Source organism: Saccostrea echinata, unplaced genomic scaffold, assembly GCF_033153115.1.
Source record: "Saccostrea echinata isolate AGI-Se365-2 ecotype Australia unplaced genomic scaffold, CSIRO_AGI_Sech_v1 ptg000075l, whole genome shotgun sequence".
Taxonomy (NCBI): Eukaryota; Metazoa; Mollusca; class Bivalvia; order Ostreida; family Ostreidae; genus Saccostrea; species Saccostrea echinata.
In genome coordinates this window covers 1,894,216-1,920,125 of record NW_026889824.1, presented here as the reverse complement: position 1 = coordinate 1,920,125, position 25,910 = coordinate 1,894,216, and the positions used below count along the sequence as shown (strand labels likewise).

Here is a 25,910-nt window from a genome sequence, read left to right as displayed (position 1 = left end):
ATAAATTTGTGGAAATGTACAGAAGAAAAGATAACTACGTCTACATACAAGGATGAGGAATGTGTGGTCCTTAATGCCCATTGTATTACCTATATATTTGTATAATATTCTGAGAAATTCCTGAATAATACCATTATACTTCAACCTTAACACCTACAAACATACAGACAATCGATAAAAAACATAAAAATATTCTTGATAAAGATTTTCTATATAACTTATTTAAATTAAAGAGTAATTACTGAAAAATCCAAAATTGAAAAATGTATATTTACAGATAACTGTATAAGTGTATATCTCAGAAACAAAATATACTCCCCAGTGAAAAATCAGACAAATTCAGCAACACGTGGGATATCTTAATACATTGAATTAATGCACTATCATGTAATATGGTATAGGGGTCTATGTATCAAGTCAAATTCTTTGATTAGCCAATCATTTAAGTAGAGAATTACTGTCAGATCCTACTCCACATACAGATGTATGCTTAATATCATATTAAAGTGATTTCTATGAAAAAAGAATAGTCCACATTGGAAAAGTTAATTTTCATTTAAAAAAATTACAGATAAATTATACAGATGTAAATTTAACATCAACATCACATGCTGGTGCAAGAATGAAAGAAAACGTAAAGTTTACAAGGAATGCTGAACATACTACATAATCAGTTTGTAAAAAGATATATCTAATCTCACACAACCTGTTTTTAACAAATATCAATACATAATGCCTTTTGTTCTTGTAAACAGACCAACAAATTGAGACTTCATTATACAGGAGTACTACATAAGGCACAATAATTCAAAATTTACATCTGCAGAAAATCAAGTCTAACCAAACTGAATACATGTACATTGTAATGATGGCACAATATTCTGAAAAAATTGAAAAGTACACAGACTTTAAAAATAAACTTTTTGTACTTCTTAAATACATGTATTCTTAATAATATCAGAAAATAATTAGTTTATGAAGTGTCTTGGTCATTTTTAACCTGTGATAATACCTCACTTTTTAACTTTCAATGTCATTTTTAAAAATACACAGTAAACAACATGGTCAAACAATAAATATAATAAATATCATAAAAATAAAACAATATACATGGACATGGAATGGATATGTACACAATATTGACAGCACCAACAATTCTGATAGAATAAACCGTAAATACACAACCTCATCATGTAATATCACTACCGCAATAAAAATAGAAGCATAGCATATTATCAGTTAAAAACATTGAATTTATATCAAATATGAAAAAAATTTTTAGAAAACACATATATACTGGCAGTTTATAATGGAATGTGGTGGGATTATGCAGTATAAGAAATATGAAAAAAAAGTCTGATATTAGTGGGCCCACAAAAAAAAAATTCGTTGTAATCTACATAAAGGGAGTTAACTGCAAAGGTGTAATCTACAAAAAGGGAGTTAACAGCAATGTTGTAATCTACATTAAGGGAGTTAACTGCAATGTGTAAATTTAAAATGTTTTCAAAAAGTAATACACCTTGTAAAGAGAAAATACTCAGTTTCCAAACAACAAATCCTGTAGGAATTAGGACACATATGTCAGATGACATGGGGCCCCTTAGAGGGAAACACCAGGATTGTTTGGCAGTGAGGTCCTCTCAGGGGATTTCTACATTGATGCCTTCATCATCAGCTAAAAAAACGTCAGTGTAAATCAATTTAAGTTAAAGTAGGAATAACTACATGTGTGTTTGTAATAGAAGTGTAAAACAGACAAGAGGCCCATGGGCCACAACGCTCACCTGAATAACTTTGGACCTGCTGTTCTTCACCAGAGGATCTTTTTGTAATATGTATTGTGGCCCCGCCCTACCCAGGGGGGTCATGATTTTAACAATTTAAAATCTACACTACCCCAGGATGTTTCCATATAAGTTTCAGCTTTACTGGCCAAGTGGTTCTTGAGGAGAAATTTTTTAAAGATTTTTCCTATATATTTCAATGTAAAACTTGGATTCCCTATTGTGGCCCCGCCCTACCCCCAGGGGTCAAGATTTGAATAATTTAGAATTTACACTGCCCCAGGATGCTTCTACAAAAGTCTAAGCTTTTCTGACCAAGTGGTTCTTGAGAAGATTTTTTTTTTCTATATATTTCAATATAAAAATTGGATTCCCTATTGTGACCGTGGCCTGCCCCCGGGGGTCATGATTTTTTCAATTTAGAATCTACACTACCCAAGGATGCTTCCACATAAGTTTCAGCTTTTCTGGCCCAATGGTTCTTGAGAAGAAGATTTTTAAAGATTTTTTTATGTATTTCAATGTAAAACTTGGATTCCCTATTGTGGCCCCGCCCTTCCCCCAGGGGTCATGATTTTAACAATTTAGAATCTACACTACTCCAGGATGCTTCCACATAAGTTTCAGCTTTTCTAGCCCAGTGGTTCTTGAGAAGAAGATTTTTTTAAAAATTTTCTATGTATTTCAATGTAAAACCTGGATTCCCTATTGTGGCCCTGCCCTGCCCCCAGGGGTCATGATTTTAACAATTTAGAATCTACACTACCCCAGGATGCTTCCACATAAGTTTCAGCTTTTCTGGCCCAATGGTTCTTGAGAAGAAGATTTTTAAAGATTTTTTTTATGTATTTCAATGTAAAACTTGGATTCCCTATTGTGGCCCCACCCTTCCCCCGGGGGTCATGATTTTAACAATTTAGAATCTACACTACCCCAGAATGCTTCCACATAAGTTTCAGCTTTTCTGGCCCAGTGGTTCTTGAGAAGAAGATTTTTTAATGACCCCACCCTATTTTTGTCTTTTCTTGATTATCTCCCCTTGTAAGGGGGTTTGGCCCTTTATTTTAACAATTTAAACTCCCCTTCACCCAAGGATGCTTTGTACCAAATTTGGTTAAAGTTGGCCCAGTGGTTCTTGAGAAGAAGTTGAAAATGTGAAAAGTTTACAGACAGACGGATGGACGACGGACAATGGGTGATCAGAATAGCTCACTTGAGCTTTCAGCTCAGGTGAGCTAAAAATATATAGATGTACATAAAAATGTATTCAATATATTTCTCATAAAAGTAATCAAAGCATTTATATATACATGTAATATAAATTTCTATGTAATAAATTGCTTGTTTTTTGTTTTAATTATACAAAGAAATTGATGTGCGTTCTCTCTTTTAAAGATTGATAAACAGTACAAAAAATTTCCCTTTGTTCCTACCATCAAATGCTGCATTAGCTATTCCTACATTCTGATACACATGTTCCTCTTCCCTGCCCTCTAACACACACAGTAGACACTGGTGTATACACACGTACTGTTGCTGTAGAGGAAATAAAAATAGTTTATAATAACGTATAAAGATTAGTGTACTTCTAAGAAAATTCTGCAACAATCAAGGAAGTACCCTTTAAAACAGTGAGATTCTTTTGTAACAAAACTGCTGGAAATTACCCTCCCCCTGCCCTTTTCCAATTCTATTTTTTTTTTTTGTAAATAAATTAAACAATGGTAGTGACCTGTTTTATATTTGCATAAGTGACATTTTACTATTCCATAGCTAAATTGTATGAATTAACCAAATTTTAAATCTGCTCATACTTAATGTAAGCAAACAATCTGATTACAACATATTTAAATGATGTCAACATATCCAAAAGTAAAATAATTTTTTATTTTGTATTGAATATTACACTGTACAAAGCATTTATGAAATATGTGCATTAACTAAACTACTACAATGTTTTAATTATGGGTATATTGAAGCAAAGTCAGCTTTTCCAGGGCTTTGTTTTAAACATTTGACAGTAAGTAAATTAAGGTATTTCCATCCTCCTGTGATGTCATAGGTTTTTGCAAAAACTGTTATTGATTTAAATTCATACCCAATAGAACAATATCTTTTGGAAGAATGCTTTTCAATAGGTGTAATGATGAATATTGTTAAAAATTATATTTTCTTTATTTAATGAATTATTCAATCTTTAAAAAATGTTGACAAGGGCAATAACTCCTTCTCAGATATCTTCTTTATTGAACTTCTAAGGTAAAATACTTTCCCTGATATTCACAATTCAAAGGTATCTAATAAGTAGCAAGTATTTAGGTACTTTCAGCATCAGAATTATGCATTTGAACCAGTTTTTACATAATTTTTATAATACTGTTTACAAAAAATGTACGATTTTTTTTATGTTGACATATACTTCTGTTTATTTATGTCTCTTAACTTAAATAATATGGCAACCTATACATTTTTTTTAAATAAATGGTAAATTTAAACTATATTAAATGAAAATAAATGCAATTTTTGTACTTTGAGCCATTAAAATTTTGAGGTTGGAAAGACCTTAATTTGTTGAATATAAAGTTTATAATTTGATGTGATTAGAACTCTGGAGTTGAGTGTAGCCCCTGACATACCTCTGTCTGTACCATCCAGACTCGTTCCTTCCTCAGATCGTGTACAATGGAGAAGATGTCAACAGTATCACGCTCTTTAATTTCCTGTAGCAGGCGATCCAACACGATAAAGGTGCCAGATCTTCCAACTCCCGCACTGGAAACAATCATCACAAATAATGGAGGAATTACAAATCCATAAGACCTTACTTTAATTCTTAAATTTCAAAATGCTTTCTCACAGACACTATGTTAAAAGCTTAACTCACCTACAATGAACCAGAATTGGACCACATTCTCTAATCATCTGATCTCTAACAATGCGTACAAACTTAATCAGTGTTGGAGGCTTCTCTGGTACTCCGAAGTCTGGCCAAGCGGTGAAATGAAAGTGCCTGATGGGTCGAGTGACGTTACCCTTTGAAACACCAAAGAAAACATAAATACAGCTGTGGCAGCCAAAAAGTAACAAGATGTTTGTGAAACACTTATGCCCCTCCCCCCCTTTGGACAAATATGTATACCAAATTTCATTTCAGTATGTGCAACCTCTGCAAAGAAAATGAACAGAAACTGCAAATAATTGGAATTTTTCTAAGTCCAAGTGGCATAACTCTGTCAAAAATTGCTTGCCCAAAATAGAAACTGACCTAGATATTCTTATGATAAATCTGTATACCAAATTTCATTTCACTATGTGCAACCTCTGGGAAGAAAATGAAGGGAAACTGTTGGTAGATTGACAGACAGACAGACAGACCGAACGACTGACAGACAGACAGCAGTAAAGCAATATTCCCTCCCTTCTTCAAAGGGGGGCATAAAAATTTTAAAAACAAAATAGCTGTTGAACTTACATAAGCTACCCTCATTTCTGAGATGGTCCAGGATGGGAAACGTGTCTCTGAGAGAACAGCCACTTGTAAATCTCCATAAAACATGGCATCTGAATTAGTAGGCCAGTAGTGATCACATTTCTCCTACAAAACAAACAAGTTACTAGGGCTACATTAAATAGTCATGACCAGTCGCTAATTAAAGCATCTTTCAGCAAACAATGCTTACCCTGCCTTTTTCTGTACAGCGAGTCAACATGACAATATTACGGACGTTTTGCTCCCAGATCATTCTCCAGAAATCATCCCTGGTGGAAGGTAGTGGCCCCTGTGTAACGATGTATTCTCTCTTGGATGTAAATCCCTTCAAGAACAGTTATTATAGATTATTTCAGAATCTACAGTTGTACTTTTCTTTGAGATCTAGATACGCAGTTAACAGGACATTGATAATTCATTTACATTTAGCTGGATATAAATTTCATGATTCAGGCTATATTTTTAATAAAGAGGAAGGATATTTTCCTCTCATGTATAAATTATATATAACACCCATCATACCGGCATGTAGTTAGCATTGATGTAGTCTGATCCTTCTTCATCATCTGTGGGGAGGAGTTTGACACGGGAATGGTCGTAAGGTAAAATATTGGTAAAACGATTCTTCCCCCGATTGACTGGGAGCTCTGCTGCAGAACAGGACTGATCTCTTCCTACTTCCTTCAGATCCTGTCAAATTAATTACAATCTAATTACTTGTGATCTAAACATGGACTTCCATTACAATTATGAGTAAGGGAAGATAACTCTGCTTCATACAAACCTCAACTTGTTCAGCATATTTAAAATTTGAGTCCATATAATTATGAGTAAGGGAAGATAACTCTGCTACATACAAACCTGTATATTGTTCAGCACATTTAAAATTTGAGTCCATACAATTATGAGTAAGGGAAGATAACTCTGCTACATACAAACCTCAAATTGTTCAGCATATTTAAAATCCGAGTCAGCTGACAATGTCTTAATGTACTCCTTGAAGTCTGCCACCTTGAACTCATGACTGCAACAAAGTAAATGAATAAGTTAAAACACTGAAAATTCTTTTCTGTACCTTTTAATCAAAGTACTTTAAAGTAAATGTCCAGTATATTCAAATTCTTTTTATAAAAATATGATTAACATTAACATGTATTTACAGGAACTTGATTATTTCAAAGAGACAATATCTATATTAAACTGAAACATGAAGAAAAATAGATTCATTTGAATGGAAACCTTTTCTTGTGTCGACTGAAGCTTGTTCTGGGAGAATGACCTGGTGGTCCCTCTGGGCTCTTTTTCTGTAACCGACTTCGGAAGAAGAAGATGGCGATGATGAAGACAATGACAAAGACAGAACAGACGACTGCTGCGACGATTGCTCCCACATTGGCTTCATCATCTGCGGCAGGGACTATCCCTACAGCAGCAATAGGTCAACAATTTGATATTTTATAAATTTTTATATTTTAAAACCACTACCCCCTTCTCCTCACTGAAGACTTTAATCCTTCAAACAATGAACAAAACATTTTTTTTTACAATAAATTAACACTCTGCAAAAAACTGGTAACCTTGTGAAAAGATGACTACTGTACTACGTGAAGTTTTACCAGTGGTGACAATGTTTAAAGATGACTACTGTACTATAAGATGTTTTACCAGTGGTGACAATGTTAAAAGATGACTACTGTACTACATGATTTTTTACCAGTGCTGACAATGTTTAAAGATGACTACTGTACTACATGATTTTTTACCAGTGCTGACAATGTTAAAAGATGATCACTGTACTACATGATTTTTTACCAGTGGTGACAATGTTAAAAGATGATCACTGTACTACATGATTTTTTACCAGTGCTGACAATGTTAAAAGATGATTACAGTAATGTAGGAACATATTTTACCAGTGGTGACAATGTGAAAAAGTGACTGACTGAACTACATGATTTTTTACCAGTGGTGACAATGTGAAAAGGTGACTGACTGAACTACATGATTTTTTACCAGTGCTGACAATGTTAAAAGATGACTACTGTACTACATGATTTTCTACCAGTGGTGACAATGATTAAAGATGACTACTGTACTATATGAAATTTTAACCAGTGCTGACAATGTTAAAAGATGACTACTGGACTACATGACTTTTTACCAGTGCTGACAATGTTAAAAGGTGACTGACTGTACTACATGATTTTTTACCTGTGGTGATAGGATCTGAGTAAGCAGTGTCAGCGTATCCCCCCGCTGTGTAAGCCCGCAGTCTGATGTAGTACTTAGTGTTCTGTTTGAGTGGACCATTACAGTACAACACATTATTACAATCTGCCTCCACACCAATCTCAAACACTTTAAAATTCTTCTCCACCACACTCCGCCTGGACCGAGCTCGACCGCAGGAAGACGTCAACTGGAAGAAGTCCGAGCAGTTCCGAATGGTCTGGTAGGCTTTGATGTTGGGGTTGATCTGGGCAGCCTTCCAGTCGGGCAGGGTGCTGGTTTTGATGTGCTCCTCATCAGGGTCTGTGGCTATAATGACTGTGTAGGCCTGTATACTGCCGTACTTATCAGAGAAGGCATTTGTAAAGTTGGCCGTAATGGTGGAGGGGGTCACAGTTTGACCTCCTGAGGTCAGCTGCTTTGGTTTTGTTTGACTCAAGGTCAGGCTGTCTTTGATAGGAGGATCTAAAAATTGCAAATAAGCACTTACTTCTATCTCGCTAGATAACATAATCAAGAATCAATTATAAATCATTCACAGATTCAATAAGGTAGTGTTTTCATGTGTGACTGTGAGTTTGATGTTCATACACCCATATATCTATGCATAAAGACAACACTGGAAATTCTTGGAGGGTCACAGATAAGTTGACTTACTGTAGGTGCGTAGAACAATTTCAAACTTCTCTGGAATATTTTCTATTACAGTTCTAGCTGACACCTGCAACAAAGTTAGTGTTTGTATGATTTCAAAAATATTTAAGTCAAATTTGTAGATGCAGTTACTTCATTTCAATTAAAATTCAAATCACAGAACTTACTTTGAATGTATATTTGAGTCCAGCCTTAAGGTCTGTGAATTTCTCTCTGATAAGCTGAGCAGCCATAAGTTCTGTGGTCACTCCAATGTCCTTCTCACCCTGGTCCATAATGTGCCCCTAAAACAATCACTGAGTCATAACAATGTCTTCTCTAGTATAGCATCTCTGTACAATCCTAATTAACATAATTATGTATTAAAACAGTCAAACAAACTTTCTAAGACATAATCACTCACAAACTCATCCTCTGCAGTGTATGCTATGTGATAAGAACGGATGATTCCATTAGGATTTCTAGGGGGTGACCAGCTCACATTTACAGTCCTGGGTGAAATCTCAACCACATTCAAGTTCTGAACAGCAGAGGGTGCTAAAATAGACACAAGTTGAATTGATTTCAAACTTTCAAAGCACAGGAATATAAATTTTCACTAACAAGTACTATACATCAAAAGACATAAAACAAGAGGCCCAAGGGCCTTAACGGTCACCTGAGTATAATGTAACAATCCATAGATAAAAACAGAATAAGCAGATAAATAAAGTTATGTTGCCCAAAAAGCAAGAGAAATAGGATAATCAGGGATCAGGAAAATATCAATTTAGAACTCAATAACAAACCTTAAAAGTTGATCTATTTATTTGAATGTACTTTCCCCCATTTGTCACCATCCTCATGCGGACTTGACAAAACACTATCAGTTAACACATTTCATTCCCTTCACGTTGGCTTCTCTCGCTCTTTAAAGATTATTTATTGTACAAAAATATGGAATTTTTGTACCATTTTCATTTATCTATTGTTTAACACTTTTTCTGACCATTAAAATCTATGAAAGTACTTTTGTATTAAATACTTTGGAAATTTCTGTTCTTTAATTGATCTTTTAAGTTACATTATTTACAGTGATTAACTATTATAGGTGGATAGCAAAGGGGAATAACTTCTTCCGGTAGAAATTAATAAATTGACCAAAAGGTACAGAATTTCAACATTTGATAAAAACATCCCTGCTTATTAAAACTTTTTATACTCTTCTTACCTCCTAGATGTCCAGGAGCAGAGAAGAAGATATTCAAGGAAATAATCCATTTTCACTATAGATTCAATATAGCCCCACTCTAAAACCAAAGCCCCTGACCCAAGGGCAATGATAATCACGACACCATTTCCACAGAGCTGCCCTTGCTCATCATAACTACATGTATATACTTGGTTTATCTGCTAAATACCCAGGGACAGAGAAGTAGATTTCAAAGAAATAATGCACTTTCACTATATAATCAATAGAGCCCCACCCTAACACAAGAACCCCTGACCCAGGGGTCATGAAATTCACAAATTCAGGGGTCATGAAATTCACAAATTTGAAAAAAGAATCAATGCTTATCATAACCAAGCACTTAGTTTGTTTAAATAATACCTAGGAGCTGAGAAGAAGATTTTCAAAGAATTAATGCATTTTCACTAGTACATGTATATAATCAATAGAGCCCTGCCCTTACACCAGAACCCTTGACCCAGGGTTCATGAAATTCACAATTTGGAGAAGGCATCAATGCTTATCATAACCATGCACTTAGTTTGTTTAAACAATACGCAGAAGCAGAGAAGAGGATTTTCAAAGAATCAATGCACATTGACTATATAATCAATAGAGCCTCATCCTAACACCAGAATCCCTGACCCAAGGGTCATGAAATTCACAATTTTGGAAAAAGAATCAATGCTTATCATAACCATGCACTTAGTTTGTTTAAGTAATACCCAGGAGAAGAGAAGAAGATTTTCAATGAATTAATGAATTTTCACTAAATGATCTATCTAGCCCCACCCTAGCACCAGAACCCCTGACCCTGCGGCCATGAATTTCATAATTTTGGTAGAGGGCCAAATGCTTATTACAATCTTGCCAACAGTTTGACTGCTTGATGTCCAGGAGTAAAGAAGAAGATTTTTAAAGATTGCATCAATTTGGTGATTTTAGCCCCACCCTTGGGGCCCTAGAGGGACAGGGACTATGAAATTCACAATTTTTGTTCCCCTTCACCCAAAGATGCTATATGCCAAATTGGATGAAATTGGTTTAGTGGTTCTAGAGAAGTTGAAAATGTTCAAAAGTTAACACACGATGGATGGATAGCAATAGGTCACCTGAGTGACTCAGGTGACCTAAAAATTTGTCAATTTCTGAATCAATCATATCCATTTCACCTTGACTTTCAACTAATAGAATTAAAGATTGGCATTGAAATCTGTAATCTGATTGGCTGACCTGATTCTTCTGTCCTGGAGGAGATAAAGAGGGAGCTGTGTTTATACCCAGCAATGGCTTCAATTTCAAACTGATAATCTGTGTATGGATTTAGGGGACCGAACTCTAGCACAACTGTTGTCTGGTTTGCTAGTCTTGTTTGGGATCCACAACTTTTAGAACACGTTACACGGTACGAATCAACATTTCCATTTGGTTTATGGATGGTCAACTTAATATAGTTAGCTGACTTCTCTCTACCAACATATGGTAGCTCAGGCACTGAAAAATGAAAAAAAAAATACACATAAATAAATTGATTGAAATGAACATTCTATTTAGTGATAAATAAAACTGATAGCAAAGACGACTTACCAGTACGTATCTGTATAAAAGTGGGAGGACTAGACTGGTCCCCACTGACAGCAGTCACTTTGATACTGTACTGGGTCCCTCCCTCTAGACCTGAGAACACCACACTGCGATCTGTGTCAGTTCTGTTCTTCTTCACTATTGATGACGTGGCCACCAGTTCAAACACATAATACTCAAAGTAGTTGTCAGTGTCAGTGTACAAGACTGAGATGTTTTTACTTCCAACATTTCCCTCAGACAAAACTGTCTTTATTTCTGGCTCTGAAATAAGAGTATACTATTAAGTAAAAGTAATTCTATTGCCTCAATGAAATTTTATGTAAAGACATATTATGCTAATTCACATATCAATGACTTTCAAATCAAGAGAAATGTTTAAAGGGTGAATTGAATGAAATATAGGTTGATGCATTTTATTTTTTATATTACTTACGGACAGAGACATTCAAATTCACAGACTTGGAGACAGAATTTTGCACAATACTGTAGATAGTGATATTATAGGTGTGTCCAGAAGTAAGTCCAGTAATATTGTATCTAACAGTGTTGTTTGATGAGTTGGCCTGGATATTAACTGTGTTAGACACACTGTCTATCAGACTGGTGTAAGTGAGATTCCAGCTCTCTATGTAGGTTGTGTTACTGTTGTACGTCCACTTGAGAGAAAGGCTGTTACTGGTGACAGATGTTACTTCTAAACTGCTAGGAGGTAGAGGAGCTGAAACATGAATCTTATATATTAATTCTTGTTTACTATTTTACATGCATTAAAGACATATACAAAGGCAACCCCAAGAAATCAGTATAATTTTGGATGCATGGATTGTACAGAAATTGAGATTTCACAGAATCATGACCCCATGGTAAAAAGTACGTTTAAAGGATATCTACCTTTTACATATGTACTTACGCATTAGTGCAGACACAACTGAGGGCGGACTCATCTCAGAATGGCTGACAGCAAACACTACCATCTCATACAAGAGTCCAGGGAACAAGGAAGAGAGAACGATTTGTGTATTGTCACTGATGTTTTTCTTCCATTGACTGTAGTCACCATGGAGACGGGCCCGGTACCAGACAAAGTAACTATCCTGTATGCTGTCGTTGCCTGGCAACCATGTCAGGGTGATGTCATTATGGGACGAGGTGTATGTCAAATTCATTACCTTGTTGGGTTCTATAATACCAAACATAACAGATCATTAATACTTTGTACATGTACTGGAATTCTTTCCTCTTTTCTTAAATTTCTTACACAATTATGGCACTACATTAAAATTTCCAAGCGTCCCCTTACTTGTAGTCTTGTTGACACTCTGCCAGGAGCTGTAGGCTACAAGGGAGCCGTTCCCTGCATCCAAGACCTGTTTAGCCTGAACGTACACAGAGTAGTGGTGACCAGGTCTCAGATTTAGGATGTGTGTCTCGTACTTAAATTTATCATGGAGAGCAAGAACCATGGGTAGAGATGTATTACCACTGTCTAACCAGTCATGGTACTGAAGCTTCAAGTACAAAAATTAGATTGTAAAGCATCGGCATTAGAAAATTTATTGTAAAAGAATTCTTTCATATGTACATGTAATCTTTATGCAGAATGAGAATTCATGTAACTATAACTTATCATAAAGCTGAAGAAGCCATTTCTGATAATTGAGAAATTCACATATTCATTCTATCATAAAATCATATACAGTGGAGCCTCATTTATCCGGACGCTTTGGTTCCCAGTCAATTTGTCCGGATATGTGAAGCGTCTGGATACCTGAATTGCGCTGATTTTAGTTATATGGCCTTTCGTATCATTGACAATAGTGAAGAATGCTGCTTTATATCAATATGTTTTATTGTTTAAATACTTTAATATAAGTTTAGTACTACTCAATACTTGTTTAAATAAATAAAAAAGTACATGTGCCAATGGAAAAAAACGTGTTTATATGGTCACATTATAATTAATTATTTTTACTTCCCTGTGTCTATTGAATCGACTTCTCCTAATAGCCATGTCGGTACTGTCGGTAGAGTCTTATTTAATATGAATGCCCATCAATGCTAAATGCAACGTAATCTGCACATGTATACGAACGCTAATCGTAATCATCCAAAGCGAGATCGTATTTAACGATTGTGTAATTTTGAAAGTTATTTTATACATGTCATCAAATCATAGAATGCGTTTACTGTGCATAAAAAACTCCGATGTCATGTCCATAAATACATAAAATATTGTTACGACTGTATTCTTACAGTAAAAGAAATATATTTGCCGACTACGAAAAAATTATCCTAGACTTATAAAATTATTTCCCTTAATTAATACGTATCAAAACCATGTTAGAGAAGCGAGAGTCTCGTGCGTACCTCTCGACCTACAATTAACCTTGCCGCAAACCATTGATAACAGGTCGCAGGTGATCATCTTTTAAACAAACAACCAGACCAGTGTTTTTACAACAATTAACACCCAGATCAAGAAATTTGAGCAGACTTGACAGACAAATTAAAAAATTATCGTCCGGATAAATGAACCAAAATATAACGTAAAAATTCATTTCGTGGTGAAAAAAGACCGTCCGGATACGGAACGCGGAATTCCGGTTAAACGAGACAAATAACGTTAAGAAATTTCGTTCCCATGAAAAATCGTCCGGAAACTGAAGCATCCGGATATCTGGCGTCCGGATATCTGAAGGTCCACTGTAGATAGTTTACTCCTTACAATGAAGTGATGTTGTTGTCTGGGGTCAACTGTTCTCCACTCCACATTGAGAGTGTGGGGGTCACCAGAGGTCACATTCAAATCTTCTACAGGCATTGGTTCTAAAAATATAAGAAGTGGAGGAGGGGTGGAGGAATATATTAAAAGTACAAGACATGGAGATGAAGCAGTTTGTAAAATTAAGATTATAACTCCACTTTATATGTTTTCAGATATTTTTTGCGTTACCTGTGATAACATGAACACTGGCCTGGTCACTCTGGATGCCCTTGTTGACCGTGGTGATGGAAATCTTGTACAGCTGACCAGGGGTCAGGTTAGTGAAGGTGTACTGTAAAATGTCACTGGATCTGGGAAAGATAAAGACATTACACTCTTTATATAATTTGTTATAGTTGTACGAAGCAACAAGTACATATATGTGCCAAAAATTCAAATTTATCCTTGAATACCAAGAAAATACACTCAATGAAACCACTATGGTATACTCACTCTGGGATGGAAATGGGAGACTGTGCATGAGGGGGGTCTATAGCAATCTGGAAGGTATCAAATGTACTACCATTAGGTCTGGGCCAGGAAATATTAACTGTGTTAGTTCCTACGTGATCCACATACAACTCAGCCACAGAGCTGGGGTCTGAAAAACCAATTTTAAAAAACACTTTACTGAAGCTCTGTAAAATACAAATGAAGTGACAGGTAACTTTACATGGATTTATCTTTTAGTCCCATTACCTTAATTCCTCCTTGGTGCAGTCTGCGGTCATTTATGTAAACTTTGATCTGAAAGTACTTATTTGTCAGCTGACTGGGTGACCTATGAATCTACCCAGTAATCATGTGACTTTGATCTGAAATTAAAATACTTACTTTCCACAGCTGACTGGGTAACCTCTGAATGTAAACATGTGACATTGATCAGACACTACTTACTTGTCATGGCTGACTGGGTAACCTCTGAACTCATCATGTTGGCTACGTGTGACCTGATATGGACTGTGTAGGTCTCCCCGGGGTGTAGGGAGGTAAACCTGTGGTAACTTATGTATACTCTCTCTGTTACATTTATTGGGTGGGTGTGGTCTGCTGTCAGGTACAGAGTATAGTAATCCACAATTCCATTGGATGGTGGTGACCAATCAACATCCAGTTCTCTGCCGCTGATAGGAGTTATGTTCACCATCTCTGGTGGATTTGGAACTATTTTTGGAGAAAAAGATTTACATTTATTAGGGTTGCAAAACTGGTCTAATCTTGAAAGTGGTTACACTGTCCTTTTTTTATCAACTACATATCCATTGCTCTACTTAAATAAAAAGAAGACTAAAATATGTCTGCTGTACAGATGCAAGTAAATTAAGACCTGATGCAGCATCATTTAATTTGTTTGCATGTATCTTTATTTAGATAAACTGTATACACAATTAATGATTACTGATTTTTTTCCAACCCTGATAATTTCAATAGAACCTTCTGACAAGTACGGCCATCATTAAAAATATCTTTGTTTCCCCTAACCCGACCCTAAAATTTCAAGTTGAGTAGGTAGGTAGGTAAATTTTTTTTTTTCTGACAGCAGTTTTGAAAATACATTCTGAAAATTGAATAATATCTGTATAAATAAGAAAGAACAATTTGTTTTAAACCGAATATCATACAAATGAAATTTAACATGTATGGTAAATTAATTCACAATATTATTCATTTGAACTTAAGGTAGTATGGGATACCTCTACGTTATGACGTATTTCCGTTTGAAGTATTGTTTTGATTTGCATGAGTGCTTATTATCGGGTCAAAATTTGTAGATACACTGTTGAAAAGAACACTCTGAAGCCTATTTCAATGCAAGTTCTCACAAGTCGGCATTTTAAGTAAAAACAGACAAAAAAATCGCAAGTATATAAATTTACTTATAATTGTACAACGGACATTTAAAAAAGCAAACCCCTGTAAAAGGTAGTTTCAACATTGCTGCTTTTGAACACTTTTAAGCAAAAGCTGTATTTCAATTGTTTGAGTAACTGTACAGCACCTTGTGTGCAGTGAGGCATGGATAAGTGCGATTACTTCACATTGTGCTGAATTATCACCAATCAATTATCACGTTAACCAGAGCTGGACTTTTTTGTTATTTAATTCAAGAAGTAACTGTTTGGTCACAAATCAGCTAGCTGTTGTATATAGTCCCAAAACGTTCAGATGAATGCAATTGCTCTGAACAAGACACGTCCTGGAAAGCGATTGTCCATGCATTGTTTTCAAAACCGCTCAAAGTTGAAAACTACAAAGTGCGACTTTTTTATGGTTGGGAAAAAATGCTCATCATTTCTAGAACAGCACCCAGGTTTTTTCAACCCTTGGAAAATAAAGAAGGATAACTCTTCCGCTCGGATCTTTTAATTCAAAAAATTTTATATGCATTTTATATTTTCTATTTATATATATATTTTCAATTTGTTTATTTCACTTTGCTAACATATTAAGATACATTCTTATTGTAGACTTTCATGAAATGTTATCCGTCTGTTTTCAAGAAATAAAGTTTTCCCAGTTTTTTACGCTTATTTTTTGTTGAAAATTAAAAAAATACTAAGACATATTTCTTGTCATTTTTGTTTTTATAAACACTTTATATTAGCAAACGCCTGCCTATAATATTAAGCTTATGAAAAAAGAATTATGCAAGAAAAAAATTCGTTTTTTTATTTCTCATTAAAATAATAAAAAAATTATTAAAATTACACTTTAATATACTGAAAGGTGGGGGTATTTCAAATCCTTCTAATTTGGGTACATAAATATGTAGGAGAAGTTTCGTTTGGTATCCCATACCACCTTAATTTTAAATTTAGTGAAATTGAATTTTTACAAAAAGACAAGATTCGCAAATACTCAACCATCAGCCATCCGAGTTTATTTTTTTAAACCTACTATCATCTTCGAGTGCTTACACAGATAAAATGTGAAGGGCCTCGCGTGGCGCAGTAATTTTAGTGTTTTGTTTTGGAGTCACGACGTAATTCAGGAGCTTATTCTAAGTCACAGGTCCCAACGTGGGGCGTGGAAACTGGTCAGTCAAATGAGACCGTAAAAACGTAGGGCCATGCAGTGTCACAGTATACATGTAGATGTAGGCACGATATAGATCCCTTACTGATGCTTTACATGTATGATCAATGGCCATAAGTGCCGAGAAAAAGTCTAAATTAGGAGCCCTCCACCAGGCAGGTGTTCAAATGTTGTCGACCCAGCAATTTTTAAAGGTATTTTAAAGCAAAGAAACAACCTATTTTCAAGGGCCCAACTAAAGGAAAGAAAATTACACTGGACGTCTCAGAAAGCCGTACCATAAGCCAACTTAAAAGATTTCAACACTATTTGAAAAGAGAGTACCTGTATAAACAATATTTAATTCAACCAAACCATATCTAAAATAATTAAAGTTTCATATATCTAATGTTATAGTCACTAAGTTTACCCCATAAATAAAAGGAATGAAGGAACGACATCCAAATTATATTTATCAAGATGAAATAATTATACAAAGATATATTTACAAATCCTATGGTCCTATATAGTAAAAATAGAATCATACATGAAGTGTTTTTTTTTTTATCAAAACGAATGAAATGCAGTGAAATTTATTGATATGCATACACAAAGTGGGCCCCTCATCTGCTCATGAGGCAGGCTTTGTCATGCTTACATGTACTACGTACGTTAATTTTAGAAGACAATTTGTAAATACCATCTTAACACTTCTTAGTCATGGTATATTTAATTTACGAAATGTTTCAAGAGAGTGTAGGATTCTAATAAGTTAAAGAGATGTATATTAAGATTGATACATCGCCGTTGTTTTATAACACTAAATAACCTTCTGGTCACATGTTGTGGGCGCCAAATGAGAGTAAAACAAAAGCCTTCATTCTGATAAGAAACGAATTTTGATGAAATTGCATTTTATGAAGTTGATAAACAATAAAAATAAATATTTGAATAATCCTATTAAAAAAACTTTGCAGTCGGCACGATTTAAGTGGGTCGGTCACTTTAGGGGAAACAAACCTATTTTTTATTTTGGCCTACCCTTGTTTTTAAATATGAGGGTTGTCCCAGAAAAATGCGAACTTTTTAAATATTTCACAAACTACCTGACCAAAATTATTCATTTTTGGCACAATGTTGGTAAATGATATTTTTGTCATTTTGACCAAATACTATAAGGTTGGAATGTCATATGCATTTAGAAACAGCATTTAAAGGGTGTTAAATATCAGTGGTTGGCGCACGGCAATTTCTTGACTTTCAAAATTAGCATTGCCATCTATGTCTTACTTTATTACAAGTCAGACTATACAGAAATATAATGTGACAAAAATTACATCCATAGAAACTGTACAATCTGGAGTACTTGTAAAAAATTAATACCTTAACATCATAAATAACAAAAATATGACGTTATATGACCGTTAGTTAGTTACTGTCAAAAACGGCAACATTGGGCAATAATGTGGCACACTAAATTATTAGTAATACTTAGTATTGTGTGGAGCAGGGTATGACTCCTGTTTATATGGGAAAAGAGCTAGAATGAAGGAACAAAAAATTAAAATACATGTATCCAACACTCGTTTATACATAGTAAAAGAAGTTCAAAGATGGATGGACTGGTTATCCGATGGAAGAAGCGTTTGGTAGACCAACAACAATGATGACAAGTAGAAAAGTCTATCTAGAGCTGGACGTCATACGTGGAGACTGCCGTTAACTATGCCAGCAGTTAAGTTTATGGTCGGGTTGGGAAATTTTCTTTTAAAAGAACTAATTCCTTGATTTATTCCTAATTATAGTATGTGTGAAATGGATAACTCGGTAACTAAAAGAGAATCAAATGCAGTATCAAATTTCTGCTTTGAACAAATTTTTAAGGACGCATGATTCCTGAACAAATTCAAAAACACCACGAGCTATGTTTTGACGTCGTCGGAGTTGCACTGGGAGCTATTTTGAATGATTCGTTAGATTCGTGAGAGAAAAATGTTATTTATAGAGATAATTTCTGTAAATTATTTAAAAATGTTGATTATGGAGCATGCCAATTTTTAACTTTATAATATAAGTGAAACAAAAAATATTCACGTTTTTCTGGGACAACCCTCGTAAATATTACTTTTTTGTTTTCTATGTAACTGCATCCAAAACTTTCAATTACTTCACTGCTTGGTTGTTAAATCGTATGTTTTGGGGATCAGATTTGTACTTACCTGTGAGTAATTCTGCTGTGATCTGGGGACTTAGCTTTTTCTGTTTGGCAGCTCGGACAGCTACAGTGTAATTCTTCCCAGGGACAAGGTTATTGAAGGTCACTTGTCTGATCTGAAGGTTAGCTTGCTCGCTGCAAAGATAAAACACTTTGCATTCACATAAACCACTGAGGAAGAAAGTCCATCTCTAAGTTAATATCCTGCATGTGGCATTTACTAACCTATATACCAAGTAGTTTTCATTTACAAAATTTTCCACAATAAAAAGTATGCACAGAGGTACATGTGCACACAAATACATTGTATAAGCATATCAAACATTGGCTGATTAAAGTCCATTCTGCAATTCAGTCTAGATATTACATACAAAGGAAATTAGTTTATAGAGCATTGCTTAAATATTTTTACATGTATTCAGTCTTATTCCATAAATGTAATTTTTTTTAGCATTTTAACTGTCAGAGATAGCATACACTGGAGACTGTGTGTTGGTTTCCCTGGGAGATATACTACACTGATAATAATCCAGGCCTCCAGAGGTCACTGGCATCCAGGTCAAGGTCACACTGGAGTTGGTGACCTCTTTTATCTGCAAATGTTCAGGACTGTTAGGGTCTGAAATCAAGGGGAAAGAACAATTATTATTTTTATAAAGGGAGACATATTTCATTTAATACAAGAGTGCAAGTAAATGTAAAACAAACTGCCCACAATCAAAACCGTGAAAAAATATCGCCAACAAAAATTTATAACTGCATACATGTAACAAATTCTGTAGAATATATGTCACTTTCTTCCCAGATTGTTCTAGTTGTAACAGAGAAGTTATACAAGGTGCCGGCTGTAAGATTCCACAGGAATATGTCCGTCTCGTCATGACTTAGTGAGATGTTTTGATCAAACAGCAGCTCAGATCCATTCTCCTTGAACACCTCTATGTTGTATAGGTTGAAGTAAGAGTAAGTAGGGGGGAGGATCAAAAGGTGTAGATGAGAGGTGGAGCTGGAGTTGTCCAACAGACCCAGGACTGTCTGAGGCTCTGCAATTAGTCATAACATGTAGTTGAAAACAGTAATACAAAGCAATACAATCCAGATTCCAGCTGCACAAAACACCTGCTGATATTTATTTTCCAGCTAACACTTTGTTAAAAACTTCATGAAAATTTTAAGTAGCAAGCCTACATGTTACTCAGTCCAAAACAAACTTTCAAAAAAAAAGAGTTGAATCTTACTTGTGGAGTGAAATGTGCTGTGAGGGGCACTCTGTCTCAGTCCTTTGGTGGTGTAGGCTTGGATCAGAAACTTCTGACCGGGAATCCCCGGGACATCCACCAGACAGAGGTGGATCAACATTCTACAGGTGAGCTTCTCTGTCTGCGGGGCATTGTTAGCGTCATTGTAAGTGGCAGTCAGGAAAATGCCATCCTGTAAAATAATGAAATATTGAGAGACATGTAATGATGACAGTCCTTATGGTCATTAAAGTACTCTTTATATTATAAATTATATATTTCAAATAGGGATGTCAGATCGCTCAATATTTGATAATCGGTTAATGTTACTTGGAGGATTTTCCAATGCAGTACCTGGGTACTCGGTAATATTATATAAATACAAGTGTGTTAATTTTCTTGAGCCCAGTTAAGCCCTGTTACACCCCTAAGATGTTTTTCTATTATGTTTATAATGCATGTATCTTGTATATAAACATTAAGTCCAATGAAAACAATTTTTTGGTACTAAATTTATTCATCAAACAAGAGGCCCAAGGGCCTTAACGGTCACCTGAGTATAATACAACAATTTAGAGAATCCATAGAGTATAAAATGAACTGAAAAGTGAAGCTTTGTTGCCCAAAAGCAAGAAAAATAGGGTGATCAGGTTCAACAAAATAATTAGTCTAGTGTTCATTAACAGTTCATAAATTAGGTTCTAATCTGTTCCCCATTTATCACTATCACCATACAGTATATTAACAAACTATCAATGCTTCTGTACTATTTTAATCCTTTGTTGAAATCTCTTACATTGGACTCTCTTGGTCTTTGATGAACATTGAATAAGACAAGTTATTTTTGTCTCATTTTTATTTATCTATTACTTACAAGTCTACCTGATCATTAAAACTATGAAAGTACTTTTTGTATTATACAATAAAATATCTTGCAAAATTCTCTTATTCTATTAACCTTTCAAGTACATTATTTACAGTGACTAATTATCAAAAGTAAATGGCAAAGGGGAATAACTCCCCTCAGTAGAATACAAATTAATAGAGCCCTGGCCAGGACCAGATCACTTGACAAAATGGCCCAGATGTTCAAAAATATTTATTAAAACTTTTACTCTTTTTGCCTCTGATATGCCCAGGTGCAGAGAAGATTTTCAAAGAAATAAAATAAATGCAGTTTTTACTACAGATTCACTACATTATCAATAGAGCCCCCCAGCCCCCCCCCCCCCACCTCCCATCCCCACCGAGAAACACCAGAGTCTCTCACCCTGGGACCAGAAGTTTATTCATCATACATGTAAGTAATCACTTTGTTTATCTGATTAACACGAAGGAGCAGACAGGATTATTTAACAGAATTAATGCATTTTCACTACATTATCAAGAGCCCCACCCTTACACCAGCACATCTGACCCAGGGGTCATGCAATTCACTACTCTGGAAGAAGTAATCATGCTCATCATAACTATACACTTAGCTTCTTTGCTTTTTAACCAGAAGCAGAAAAGAATATTTTCAGAGAAATTTTGCTTTTCACTATATAATCAATAGAGCCCCCCCCCCCTTTTCACCAGAACCCTTGACCCTGGGGCCATGAAATTCACAATTTTGGAAGGGGCATACTTGCGTATCATAACAATGTACTAATAGTTTGTTTAAATAATACCCAGGCGCAGAGAAGAAGATTTTTAAAGAAATAATTCACCTTCACTATAGGATATATATGGCCCCGCCCTAGCACCAGAACCCCTGATCCAGGGTCCATGAAATTCACAATTTTGGAAGAGGCATCCTTGCTTATCATAACTATGTATTTAATTTGTTTAAATAATACCCAGGAGTAGAGAAGATTTTTAAAGCATTAATGCATTTTCACTATATGATTTATATAGCCCAGCCCTAGCACCAGAACTCTTGACCCTGGGGCCATGAATTTCACAATTTTGGTAGAGTCACCCTTGCTTATCATAACTATGTATTCAATTTGTTTCAATAATACCCAGGAGTAGAGAAGAAGATTTTCAAAGAAACAATGCACTTTCACTTTATGATTTATATAGCCCCGCCCTAACACCAGAACCCCTGACCCTGGGGCCATGAATTTCACAATTTTGGTAAAGTCACTCTTGCTTATCATAAATATGTATTCAATTCTGTTCAATAATACCCAGGGGTAGAGAAGAAGATTTTCAAAGAAATAATGCACTTTCACTATATGTTCTATATAGCCCCGCCCTAGCACCAGAACCCCTGACCCTGGGGCCATGAATTTCACAATTTTGGTAGAGGGCTCAATGCTTATTACAATCATGTCAACAGTTTGACTGCTTGATGTCCAGGAGTAAAGAAGAAGATTTTTAAAGATTGCATTAATTTTGGTGGTTTTAGCCCCACCCCTCAGGCCCCAGGGGGGCAGGGACCATGAAATTCACAATTTTTGTCCCCCTTCACCCATAGATGCTATATGCCAAAATTGGCTGAAATTGGTTGAGCGGTTTCAGAGAAGAAGCTGAAAATGTTTAAATGTTAACGCACGACGCACGACGGACGACGCACGACGACAGACAAAAACGGATAGCAATAGGTCACCTGAGTGACTCAGGTGACCTAATAAACACAAAAAACAGCAATTAATACACCAATAATTACAAACGGTTTACATTTCTATGCATGTTTGCTACTGTATACTTACTATATAATTTAAAAATGATTTAAAATAATGGACCTCACTTAAATGATGTTCATAGAAAACAAATTTTTGAAGCCATCAAAAAATAAAGAGCCAGAATATCAAAGAACAATGTATAATGTTGTTTATGTACTATGATTTCAACAGCTCTCAAGTGTACTTATGTGATTATTACCGAAACAACTGAGGGCGGACTCATCTCACAATGGCATACAGCAAACACTACCATCTCATACAAGAGTCCAGGGAACAGGGAAGAGAGAACGATTTGTGTATTGTCACTGATGTGCTTCTTCCATTGACTGTAGTCACCTTGGAGATGGGTCCGATACCAGACAAAATAACTATCCTGTACAGTCACTGCCCAGCAACCATGTCAGGGTGACAGTCATTATGGGAAGTGGTGTATGTCAAATCCATCATCTTGTTGGGTTGTACAATTATTGTACATCAAACATTACAGACTTCAAAAACATCTTACTACAATTCCACCCTCACCCCCCTCCCCCTCTTACATTTATTAACTAAAATGTGTCAAGTCCGTCCACTAACTTAAAGCCTTGTTGACACTCTACCAGGACCTGTAAGCTGGCCTTAAACTTATTTCACACGGACTTTTTTACTGCAACACTGAATTGGCGAAGATAAACAATTCCAATGATGCTGATGTTGAATGATGTTAATTAAATGATGTGTGGCGGTCAGACGGGTTCGAACGCTGGTGGCCAGATAGCTCAGTTGGTAGAGCAATTGACTGGAGATTCAGGGGGCCCAGGTTCGAATCCTGGTCTGGTCCGCTGCATTTTTCTCCTCTCCCGTTACATTTGGTGCCGTGCTATGCCCTGGAAGTGACAGGTGAGAGGCCTGCCAGGGAAGAGCCTGGGTTTGTGTCTTCGGGGGCCGAAGACCTTTTAGGAGGGAGGAATGTGGCAGTCAGACGGGTTCGATCGCCGGTGGCCAGATAGCTCAGTTGGTAGAGCACCTGACTGGAGATTCAGGGGGCCCGGATTTGAATCCCAGTCTGGTCCGCTACATTTTTCTCTTCTCCCGTTACATTTGGTGCCGTGCCATGCCCTGGAAGTGACAGGTGAGAGGCCTGCCAGGGAAGAGCCTGAGTTTGTGTCTTCGGGGGCCGAAGACCTTTAAGGAGGGGGAAATGTGGCGGTCAGACGGGTTCGATCGCCGGTGGCCAGATAGCTCAGTTGGTAGAGCACCTGACTGGAGATTCAGGGGGCCCGGATTTGAATCCCGGTCTGGTCCGCTACTTTTTTCTCCTCTCCCGTTACAGATGTTTATTGTACAGTCAGCAGACAAAAACTGAATTCTTAAAGTTCTCAAACACAAATTCATAATAAGTATGTGTAAATGATAATCAAAACACATTAATGTATATAAATAACTTTTGAAACAACCTGTAGCGAAACCGGCTAAGAAAAGGCATGATCACAAAACAGTAGACTGGTATTGCCTGTCTCTATCGTTCGAAAGATATCGTATATCGCGCATATCAGACAGGCAAGCCAGTCTAACAAAACAGGAGATAAAGATCTATAGGTTGGCAAGCGGTAAATCCAGTCTTCCCGACTCCCGACGGTCCCGGATTTTGGTTTTTTGGCGATTTCTAATTTATTGGTGCAAAGAATTTCTTCAAACTTTTCAGGCACATTTTCTAGGTTTAAATGAATTCATTAATACATAAAAACTTGAACAATTTTAGTGTTTTTAATATTGAATCAGCATTATCGCCTGCCAAAAAGCGGCAAATCTAGTACTGTGTTAATCGCGAATAAATACAACAAATTGAGGTATAAATTTTCAAAGAAATAAGAGGAAAACCTCATTTACATGCCAGTAAATTTGCATGCACAAAAAACACACATTCCCCCCCCCCTTTTTTTTGTAGAACTCTTTGCCACGTCATGTTTGTGATCCCAGGCTCTACGATATGGACGTGGTTCTACCTCAGAGCCCTTTTTTTTTTTCTTTCTTTTTTTTAAATGTGAATTAATATTTTATTTATTCATATTAAGTTTACTCTTTTTTATTTTGTAAATTTTTATTTTTATTAAATTTACTCTTTTTTATTTTGTAAATTTTTATTTTATACCATTCAAGCATTTTTTTATTATAGATATTATACAACCGAGATCGTTTCTAAATTCAAAAGCTTTGTATCGAAAGAAATTTGTTATCTAGAGCATTTTTGATGTAATATTCTAATTAAATTACATTTATATTTCATTTCAACCACATATTTTGGAATTACGCTTTCTTAGATTTAAAAAACATGCACACAATTTATTTATGCAGTATTCCCTGGCACAACCTTTTAGCGGAGGGGGAATAAAGCGAGAGTTACTTCAACTAAATAAAAGCGCATATAAAAATGAAAAAAAATAAACTAAAAGCTACTATTTAAAAGCACTACATGGACATATGAATTAAGGTTGCGGCTATTTTGCGTATATACCTAGCAGTATTCCCACACAACCGTCAAGCGGAGGGGGAATAAAGCCAGATGCAAACTACCTAAAGCTACTTTGTGAATCAATACTCATCTTTACATCAGATCTTTTTTTCAATTTTTACAAACTCCACAAACCCATTCAAAACTGCGAGAGTCCTCTGGCTGGATCTGGCACATTGCTGGTGAAACTATTTCCCGCATGCATCGCATGATAACATGTCATCAAAGACATCTGGTAGGATGAACTCGCCTGCACAATTCACTGCAAATGATATTGTTGTAGTCTTTGATAGACTTAACCTCCTTGGTGGAACAATTGCTCTCTTTCTGGGAAATGGAGTCATGGTTTGCTGAATGATGCAGTTCATCAAGTGACCTCTCATAGCTGTAATGTCAAAATAAATATCTCTGGGGTCCTCCTTGGTCCTTGCAAACTCTGTTAGGAATGCCAGAGCAAATACACCACAGTCTACAGCATTGATTTGCTGTTGTACCCTTGGAACATTTACATTTATTTTTGAAATCTTCTGCGAGATCCTGTAAATTTTGGACAGCTGGACT

At 35.8% G+C, this 25,910-nt stretch overlaps 1 protein-coding gene across 1 annotated transcript; it reads right to left on the bottom strand.

Moving 5' to 3' along the window:
- Window positions 1-1,022: 1,022 nt before the first annotated feature.
- LOC133176414 (tyrosine-protein phosphatase 10D-like) lies at window positions 1,023-25,526 on the bottom strand. The gene is made up of 27 exons (XM_061311539.1): window positions 25,485-25,526; window positions 20,190-20,382; window positions 19,716-19,994; window positions 19,429-19,570; window positions 18,956-19,086; window positions 14,619-14,885; window positions 14,175-14,322; window positions 13,911-14,032; window positions 13,683-13,783; window positions 12,258-12,465; window positions 11,868-12,137; window positions 11,391-11,675; window positions 10,958-11,218; window positions 10,604-10,864; window positions 8,564-8,697; window positions 8,328-8,444; window positions 8,164-8,227; window positions 7,489-7,971; window positions 6,517-6,700; window positions 6,217-6,301; window positions 5,800-5,967; window positions 5,468-5,602; window positions 5,260-5,382; window positions 4,672-4,820; window positions 4,424-4,559; window positions 3,221-3,323; window positions 1,023-1,678 (listed from the first exon to the last, which is right to left on the bottom strand). Exons 1-27 carry the CDS (start codon window positions 25,524-25,526, stop codon window positions 1,644-1,646), a joined length of 4,626 nt encoding a protein of 1,541 aa, XP_061167523.1. The 3' UTR covers window positions 1,023-1,643.
- Window positions 25,527-25,910: the final 384 nt, after the last annotated feature.